The 10,271-nt window shown below is 39.2% G+C and overlaps 1 protein-coding gene across 1 annotated transcript in view; it reads left to right on the top strand.

Annotated features, from left to right (window-relative positions):
* Positions 1-10,271, top strand: part of Grm1 (glutamate metabotropic receptor 1) — a 398,699-nt gene that overhangs the window by 109,653 nt on the left and 278,775 nt on the right. The window contains exon 2 of the mRNA XM_008836709.1: positions 9,970-10,219. Coding sequence (XP_008834931.1) covers positions 9,970-10,219 — 250 coding nt within the window. The remainder of the gene's footprint in view (positions 1-9,969; positions 10,220-10,271) is intronic.

The following is a 10,271-nucleotide window of genomic DNA, read 5'->3' as shown; positions in this document are numbered from 1 at the left end:
TGAGTACAATTCTGCTTTACCCTAGAGTATGTTTGCATTTTTTGTAAGTATACTATTATTGAACCAATTTCCTATTGTTGGATGTTATTTTTTTTATTGCTTTTGTCTATTATAACTTCCAACCATGTGCTGTGATAAAGATTTTAGTAACCAAAGCTTGATGGAAAATGAAGTCATTTTCTGAATCAAAGAATATCAACATGATCTAGCAATTTCTTTTAAAAAAATTTTTAAATTTATTTATTTTTATTTTATGTGTATGAGTGTATTGCCTGCATGTATATAAGTGCATCCATGTCATGCAATGCCAGGGAGGTCAGATGGCATTAAATTCCCCTGGAACTGGAGTTATGGATGGTTGTTCACTGCCATGTGGGTGCTGAGAATCAAACCTGGGTCCTCTATAAGAGGAGTCAGTGCTCTTAACCACTGAGCCATCTCTCCAGCCTGATCTAACATAATTTCAATGATTTATTGACATCACAAAGTTTGTACCCCAAATAGACATAGTTTATGTTACCATGACATTAACTCTTGCCAATGTTGAATATTATTTAAAAATATGCATGTGTGGCATATGTGTCTTTTTGGGTGCTTTTCTAGAGCCTGTTGCTGGATAGAACCTTCCTGCTTTTGACTGTTCATGGACACCATACAGTAGGGAAAGTAGACAGGTAGGATGAAGGCTGCCTCTGAACACCTGTTTGTTCCACATGGAAACTTGCAAACATGCTTTTTATTTAATTTTATTTTTTTCAAGAATGGTGATTCCTTTTGCATTTTTATCCCTCCTACATTTGCCTTTTCTTAACTTCTTTCTCTATTTCATAATGAACTCAAGTTAGAAGAGTCAACACACTTGACCATTGTGTTAAACTCTACCATGCATACAATGAAACACAGTGATAGCTGTAACTCAGAAGAATCAGTGACAGATTCATTGTGGACAGAGAGTTTGAATGCATTTGTAAACCGGAAGTGCTCAAAGCCCCAAATGAAACCACAAGGACTTGCTTGCTCAAATGTGGCAGGAAAAACATCAAGTGACAATCTGACACATGGGACCATGGGTGCAGAATCAAGCCCTGCAGTTAGAGACAATCACAAGCCTGGGTTTTATAAATAGGAACATGGAAATAAAGGATTTTAAATCTCTCAGGTCAATGTTACCGCCATATCATGTTTAGATTCTAAAGCTTTAGAGAGGCATAGAAAGTAAGCCATGCATTTTTTATATTCTAGAAAAATTACATTCATTATCACACACTTTTCAATATGTTTCAGGAGGCCTTGAGATGCATTATGATCTCCATTGTACACAAGAGGCAAACAAGGCTTTCAGAGGAAAATTTCTCAAAGTTATCCAATTCTGTACCCAGCATCCAGGATTGGAACAGATTCTTCTGCCTTCGGACTCATCAGTTAACCACTCAGCTGCAAGGCATAATGAGAACACAAAGAGGCGAGGCACAAGAACAAGAATCACTTGTTCTCAGTCCTCTTCCGTAAAGAAAACAGCCACATAGTGATGAGGTTTCCTGGCATTTTACCTGTACCTTTCAAAATAGGGTCTTGGAAATTGCTGGAAAAGCTTTGTTCTCTGGGACTGTGTTCCCTTCATTGACTCTGAACATCAGTTTCCTTACATGGTGCCGTCTGGAGGTCCTGAGGCAAGTGATGACTCACTCACTGATGACCAGACCCAAGATGCTGAGTTGGACTACTCAGCAGATGTTTGGATCCAGGCAAGGGAACTATCACATTTTCTAGGGAACTAAACAAAACCAAAGGTGGCTGGGAAAGGTTGAAGTAACAGAACAGAGGTGATTTTTTTGCTGGGAGATGACAATGCTGAATGGTGACTTCCAGTGACCTGTGCCCCCACATCTCTCCCTAAAAGAATTCAAAACAGCTGATATCTATTTCCACTGAGAAGGGAGAGGAGATGAATCTGGACTTTTATTATAAGGAACTTAGGTAAAGAGGAAGAAATTCCCAGTAGTGATGGATGTTGATCAGTGGAATTTTTTAAAAAATCATTGTGAAATCAATTCTTTCTCAGAATTCATTTAAAGTGGGATATCATTGAACTGAATCAGTTGTATCAGGAAGTAGCCGATGATAGGAACTGGTTTAAGACTGCATGTAGGGACAAGATCAGAAAGGAAGGCACTGTCAGGTAAGTCCTATGACCGCATGAAGTAAGGAGGGCCTAAGGGTGTCTGTGACATGATTGGTGGTACTTTCAAAGTGAAAGCATTCTTTCTTAAGAAATGTTTTTGTTTTCCTTGCATAACTGACTTATAAATATGTAGCCGAGCAATGATGAATATGGTTGTTTGACCAAGGTTTAAGATGACATGGCAGCATTTTATTTTAATAAAGTAATTAATTTAAAACAAACTACTTTTATTGAGCAACAATGATACGTTTTAGAAATAATTTAGAAATACAGTGAAAAAAGCTAAAATTTCCATTTTTCATGTGTGTAGTGTGTGTTTGTGTATGTATGCATGTTTGTGTATGTGTGAGGACGTGTGTGTGTGTGTATGTGAGTGTGTGTGTGTGTGTGTATATGTACATGCAAGTGGAAGCCTGAAGTTGATTACAGGAATCATCCTCCAACACTCTTGCATCTTATTCATTGAGGCAGGGTCTCTAAATCAAATCCAGAGCTTGCCCATATGATTAGTCTCACTGCCCAGCTAGCTCTGGAGATCCCGTCTCCACCCTCAAGGCTGGAATTACAGGTGTTCTGCCACATCCACCTCACATTTACATGGGTTCTGGGGATCCAAATGCCAGTCCTCACATGTACAAAGCAAGCACTTTCACCCCTGAGCCATCTATCCAGCTCCAAATAGCATTTCAATAGTAAGAGCACTTGAATAATTACAAAAGTATTTTAAAGAAGTAGAAATGGACAATCTTGTCTGTGCAAGGTAACATGAATAGTGACACAGAATATTATCCTATCTGACTGCTTTAAAATTGTATCTTAGGAAATCCAGGATTGTAGCCACTGCTTTTATTCTTTCTTGGCATAGTTCCAATTTTTATGCCCATGTTTGGTACCTTGCCTAATATTGCTATTGTATAGACAATACTGTTCTAATATATTGCCTTAAAATACTTTGTTGCCATTCAATAATGTGGATTTCTGAGTGAGTCCTATGTCCTCTCATAAATATTGATATCAGCTGTCTAGATGCCTGGTTTTATGGCATGTCCTGATTTACTCTGTAAATAATTTTGTCAGAAATTAAAATGTTCAGCCGTTAAATTTTCAGTTTTATCGGCCACCTCTTCCCTCTCTCTCACTCTCTAGGTTTTAGGCAACATTGTAACAAGAATAAAGTCTGTTATAAAATCTGTTCTGTTGTAGCAATATATAGCACATTTTTATGCTGAAATCATATACCAGATGCCTCGCTAGAGATTGTCAGAGTGCAATCATCAACCTTCTGCTCCAGAGGGACTTCTCATTGTTTCTAGAAATACCTTGTGTGGCTTCCCATTCACCCTGAATCCTACCTCCTAACTCACGCTCAAGGGGCAGATCATTCCTACTTTTGATATTTTTCATGTCTATGGAGAATACTCAGCTCAATGCTGAAATATTTTGTGCACATGTGCTTTGCTTCTATAGTCAATTATAAGTTTATGTAGGGGACGATATAATATGTTAGTTATGAGCAAGAAATTCTCAGATGTTAAAGCCTAGATGCACCAATGGGTCACCCTGGGAAAATTACCTAATCTGTTTGAGCTTCTAAGTTAGCCCTGATAAGAGGCCTGCAGCTTATGTGGGTGCTGTGATCAATAAATGAGTGCCCAGCTGTTGAGCCTGAGACTAGACACAGCAAATATTCAGCAGATTGAAGGAAAAGTTTCTGATATTTCTTGACACCTGTTAAAGTAAAAAGCACAAGGACTTTTAATGTAAAAAGCTCAATAAAATACTTGCTAATATAATGAAAATATGTAACTAACAGCCCAAAGTGTTTATAATTACATGGCCATTGTTCTAGTTTGTTTCTCCATTGACCAATACCAACTTGGAGAGGAAAGGGTTTATTTTATCTTACATCTCCTAAGTCACAGTTCATCATGAGGGAACCCATGGAAAGAACTTGGAGCAGGAGGCACAAGCCATGAAGGAACCATGCTTACTGGCCTGCTCCCCTAGTTCGTGCTCAGTCTATTTTCTTATATAACATAGGCCCACCTGCCCAGGGGTGGCACCACCCATAGTGGGCTGGGCCCTCCCATATCACTCACTATATCAAGAAGATACCCCAGAGACATGGCCACAGGCCAGTCCAATGGAGGCAATTCACAATTGACGCTCCCTCTACCCAGGTGTGTCAAGTTGACAACTAAAACTAAAGCTATCCAGCACAGCCATTTTGGTTTATTTCTTAAGTATTTTATTATAAATCATTTTCATATATTTGCAACTTTTCTTCATGTCGGAAAACACTAGATCCAGAGAGGTATGGAAATAATCAGGCAAGAGGCAGCCTGAGGGGCAGGATGGAGGCGTGAGGAGAACAGAGGCCAGGCTCCCTAGCTAAGTGTATTATTTTTAGTCTGGCATAGCTCATGGTCTGGTGGACAGCTCAAGAACACAAGTCACCTAGTTTTCTTTCTGTTTATGGAAACTATGCTCATATTTTAAGACTCAACGCAAGTAGTGGGTACTTCATGCCCTTTTCCTGATTCCTTAAGCCATTGGCCTCTGTACTAGATGCTTGTACTGACCCTCCTTGTGCCATTAGTGCTGTTGCTTATAACTGAAAGTAACACAATCCTAAGTTCCAAAAGAGGTGGCTTTCCTTCCCTTTTTCATGCTCTTTGCATCTGGTCCCATCAGAATAATGGGAACAACTGGATTCTTGAGAGTTCAAAGAGATAAGGTTTATGAATGCAACTTTAAACTATAAAAAGTTTTAAAACAAAAAATTTCCTGTTCCTCCTATGGAAATTTATATGCAAGTTTGGAGACATTTAGACATCATGAGAGAAATTGGCAATTGAAAGAAACATGTTCCAGTCTATAACCATCAGTCCTTCACCCATTTGTATGATGAAGAATTATGCCAGGTGTGGTGGTACATGCCTTTAATCCCAGCACCCAGGAGGCAGAAGCAGGCAGATCTCTGTGATACTGAGGTCAGCCTGGTCTACATAGTGAGAGCCTGCCTCAACAAAAAAACACACAACAAAACAAGAATTGTGGCCCAAACAAAATCATATGAATATAAAAATTGAACAGCTCTCTTTGGAATGAATTTACCTATATAGATCTCATTTTGAATTATAAAATCATACAAATTTAATTGCTTTTTGATATTAAGAGCAGTAATAAAGCACCCAGGAGTCAGGGTCAGGGCAGGTTAACAACTGTTTGGTTCTACAGTTGGCCAGCCTTATGCCCATTGGTGAAACATTTCACCTGACAAATGCTTTCAGTCACTTTGTAAATCGAGGGGTTTGAACTAAGTGTGTCTATGGCATCTACAGAGTTAAAACATGAGGATATTCTCATTTGCCTATAAAGAACATTATTGCTCTTTCAGTCTCCCTGTGTTCTGACAAAGTAATAAAATGACTTGATAGGCTTTAACATATATGACAGAGTGCATGAAATCTGGTGGGGGGCTATGGAGGGGTATGGAAGAGGGAGGGGGCATGGAGATGATTAAGATTTGTTTGTATGAAATGTGTAATAATTCGATAAAAAAGAAATAGAAGAAAATCATTTTTGTGATTGAAGGCCAGGGTTGGCACTTCAGCTGTAGTTATCCCCCTTGAAGTACTCTCTTCTGACAGACAGTGACTTTGCTGCCTGTGCTCACAGTGTCCATCTGCCTTGTAGATTCCTGAAGCTGCACTTATTGAGAGAAAGCAGCCTCTGACTTCCTTCCTTGTGCTCTCTGCTGAAGATGAGTAAGGCATTCCCTTGCTTTCTTCCTTCTTATCAGTCAGTGGCTCTCGTCTTGCTGTGACATGTTCCACAGTCCAGGGAGCTGAGGGCTTTGTGATGTGTTAATGCTTCTGTTAGGACTTCTCTAGACTGAATCAGGACATATCAGTGGTTGGGAGGCTAACACATAATTTGATCATGAACTCTTAGGTAAAAGGACACAAGAAAGCTCTCTTCAAACATACAGGGTATTTTATTAGGTTGTATTACAATGTTCGTGAAGCTTTTATATGATGTTAAAATTAAAGTCATAAATTCTTTCCAGATGAAAATATTTTCCATTTGTTTGACTAAATAATTGATGTAATTACCTGACACCTTAATTTAAAAAAAAATTCTGTTGAGTTTTCCAACAAAACTTTTAATCACATTCATCTACATTGAACACATGTTAGCCTTGCTAATAATACTGAATATTATTAATGAAATTTTGGTCTCATAGGTGAAAATTTGTAGTATTTTAATTGAACTGTCTTGACAGTTAATAGGATTCAGTGATTTTTGTACATGTATTACCCACTTATGGTTTATTTTAAATTACTTGATTATATCTCTGTACATTTCTCAATTGGCTTGTTATAACAAATGCTCTTTAGTAAAATTCACAGTAGTACAGTTAAGTATAAAGAATCACCCTAAGTACTAAACAAACATCACTGAACAGGTCATATAGAGATATTCAGATGGAACTTATGTTCTAAGGAGATTAAAAAATAGCCCAAAATATCAGATGCAGGTGTTAATATTAAAGTAGTGGCCATGATCAAGATTTACTGACAAGGTAATTTGAGATGATTAGAGAGCTGTCCAGACAAAGTTGAATTAATATTGAGATATGATTGTCAGGAACATCTGGTAAAACATCTTTTCAGTGATGGAAACAACTAGAAAGAATGGATGAGTTTGGAGTGCTCCAGGAAGAGAAAGATGGCCGTGGTGTTAGAGGAGGGAGGAAAAACGGGAAGACAGATGCTTGGGTAAGACGGAAGGCATAGCCTATGGATAGCCTGATAGTCCAGGTAAAGGTTTAGTTTCATTCCTAGAATGTAGGGAAACAATCAGAGCTTTCTATAAAGGAGCAAAACAGTGCAATTCAAACCTTAACAAAACAGTAGGTATGAAACGAACTGTTGGGAACAGGAATATGAATCTAATCAGGAAGCTAAGGCAGTCACCTAGGTAAGAGCTGATAGAGACATGGTGTAGAAGATGCTGTTGGTAGTCAGCCCTGATTCCCTTTATCCACTTAGTACATTCATTTCATATTTAGTAGTCATTATATGGCATCATCATATAGTGATGTCATCATATTACATCAACAAGAGAGTTCCCTTGCTCAAAGATGAGGCTGAGCCTATGGTATAAGATGCTCTATCATTCCCTCTGGGATCAACCTGCAGTCAGTCTTCCTGCCTAGCTCTTGCATCCTATCATTTTCTGCTTCTCTTGTGTTTCTGCCCCTTGTCCTCAATCAATTGCCTGAACAAGAATCTTCGTTTCAGGGTCTTCCTTTAGGGGACAGAACCCAAAACATGGTTTAGGATAGTAGAGATTGAAACAGAGCAAAGAGAATGGATTAGCAATGTTCTGAAGACAAGGTCCACAGAAATGGACCTGGAATATGAGCAAAATATAAATTAAAATAGTTCCTAAACTTTGTCAAGAAACTTGATGGGGAAAGGCACTAATTGCATATAGGATGTATCTGAAAGAAGCATATTTGCAAAGTAGAGAAGGAAAATTAATTATCCTGAGTAAGTTTTAGATAGCCACAAATGGGCACATCAGGTAAGCAAATGAATATATTAGTCTTTTACTAAAGGACATTTCAGCAGGAGGATCTAGATATAAGACTCAACAGTGATATTTACATGGTACTTCAAAGGATACTGCTGAATAGGAATATCTGTGGTGGGAGAATGAATGAAGAAAGGAAGTTCCCCATGATTGAGTCCTAGCATGGACTAGCATACTCAGTGTTGGGTATCCTAGTTAGAGGGTGAGCAGAGAAGGGAAATCAAGCATATTCGCCAAGGAATGGCCAGTGAATAGTGAGGAAACTGGAGAGTGCTGTGTCTCAGGAGCCAGGACTATAAAGTGTTTTGAGGAGGATGTGGCCCTAAAGGCTCAATACAGCAAGTTGCTGATGAAAATGAAGACAAAACAGCCCTCGCGGTGTGGCAATAGGGAGCTATCAGTAACTCCAGTAATAAGATTTTGACAAGAGACAGTTTTGAGATGGTGGATATATATCTCCAAATTCATCAAGCTTATACATTAAATGTATGCAAATTTTTACATCCCAATAAAAAATACAAAAATTCAATTAAAAAATAAAAAAGGAGAGAATTGGAGATTAAGAAGCAAACTTTTGAGCTAAGTATCTTCTGAGAGCCATAGTAGTAGAGGAAACAGTAATTTAAATGGGGCAGTCAGAGAACTATCTTGTCTTAGTTGACACCATTAGGAGAAAGGAATTGGTTGTCCAGGAGAGAGATGAATCATAGGAGAAAATGCTAGAATAGACAAGACATGACAGGAACTGTTGAGCTTGAACAGAGGTTGCCTCTGTTCTTAAGCACCTAAAACCTCCAACGGAAGGGAACACCTCAGAATCAGCAACGAAGAGAGATTCATAGATGTGCAGTGGGCAGCTGGATTAAGTTTTGACTGACTCTTTGTTTTTAATGAAACATGAAATAGCCTCAGTGGGTAGGTAGAGGTACAGTCAATGGTTTGGAGATTGGAGAAGGGCCGGATGAAACAGTTGTGTTGAGGACTTAAGGAACCTATTTTCAGGTTTATAAATGTGTAATATAATTTCCTTATACTTTTGGGTATCCCTTTGTTGCATGTACTCATAATTTTAAACAAATCACCTCATTAGAGCTGTCAGTTCATGTCATAATGTGTGGTGTGGACAAGAAATAGTAGTTTAGTTTAACATCAGGGTTTTATCAGAAAAACATAAGTGAGTTAAGGAATTTGCAGGATACTGATTAAGAAGATAGGCTATTAACCTGAAGCTGAAAGGCAGGGTGGAATGAAAAGTAGGGAGGTTAATGAATTTTTATGAAGTTGAGGAGATGCTGTTGTAGACATGGAATATATGAGCTTGCATGATAAAGAGGAAATAAGATCATGGGCGTTTAACACACACCATCAGAGATAATAGAAGCATCTATCATAACCAGATCAGAAGTGTGACCATGAAGCAGGTGGGTTATATAGGATATATTAATGAAAGGATGAGTTTGAGTAACAGCAAGGAAATGGCATTGCCTACATAACCCACAACGTCCTCAAACTTGGGAAGCAGGTGGTGACATAGCGAATAGTCATCAATGAATAGAGAGATGGAGAGATGGTGAAATGTAATTTATTTAAGATCTCATCAATTATGTGAACATTCTTCGTATTTAAAGTTTACTGTGTGAATGGTATAAAATCACAAAATAAGACACAAACCTCCCATCCCATAACTTCATGACAAGATGGTGGGTCTTGACTAAGCCCTGACTCTGGTTTGTTTATCTCTGGCTTGGAGTTCTACATACTTCGCAATTGTCATGGAAATGTTGATGGGCTTTGTATCAATCTGAGTGTGAGTCTTGACCTGGAGCCAGATGAAGCCAGTTGACCTTTAAAGTCCAATGCTCACATCTCTCCCAAGTGGTTAAAATTCAGGACAGACATTATTAATCATGGCTGTAAAATAGGGCAGCAATCTTTCCTTTCACAAAACTAGTACCACTGTGGATGCCCCAACTCACATAATTTCTGTTGACTTTCCCAGAGTTGATTGGTTGCATCTGGTTACTCTCTTCTGCACCCAGATCTCCCCCAGTCCAAGTTATGCTTACAAGTTATTTGGCAAGTGGGTCCTCTCCACTCCCAGAGACTAGCAGGCTCTCCTTCCAGTTTGTGCGGCCTGTGACTGACATGGTAATCTTGAACATCTGGTGATTGTTTCTGGACAGGGAATTACGGCGAGAGTGGAATGGATGCTTTCAAAGAGTTGGCTGCCCAGGAAGGCCTCTGCATCGCGCATTCGGACAAAATCTACAGCAATGCGGGCGAGAAGAGCTTTGACCGGCTCCTGCGCAAGCTCCGGGAGCGGCTTCCCAAGGCTAGGGTTGTGGTCTGCTTCTGCGAGGGCATGACGGTGCGCGGGCTCCTGAGCGCCATGCGGCGCCTGGGCGTCGTGGGCGAGTTCTCACTCATTGGAAGGTAACTCTCTCTCTCTCTCTCTCTCTCTCTCTCTCTCTCTCTCTCTCTCTCT

The sequence above is a fragment of the Nannospalax galili genome, unplaced genomic scaffold (assembly GCF_000622305.1).
Source record: "Nannospalax galili isolate Female #2095 unplaced genomic scaffold, S.galili_v1.0 scaffold377, whole genome shotgun sequence".
Taxonomy (NCBI): domain Eukaryota; kingdom Metazoa; phylum Chordata; class Mammalia; order Rodentia; family Spalacidae; genus Nannospalax; species Nannospalax galili.
The sequence above is the reverse complement of the archived record's forward strand: the minus strand, read 5'-3'. Positions and strand labels throughout refer to the sequence as shown.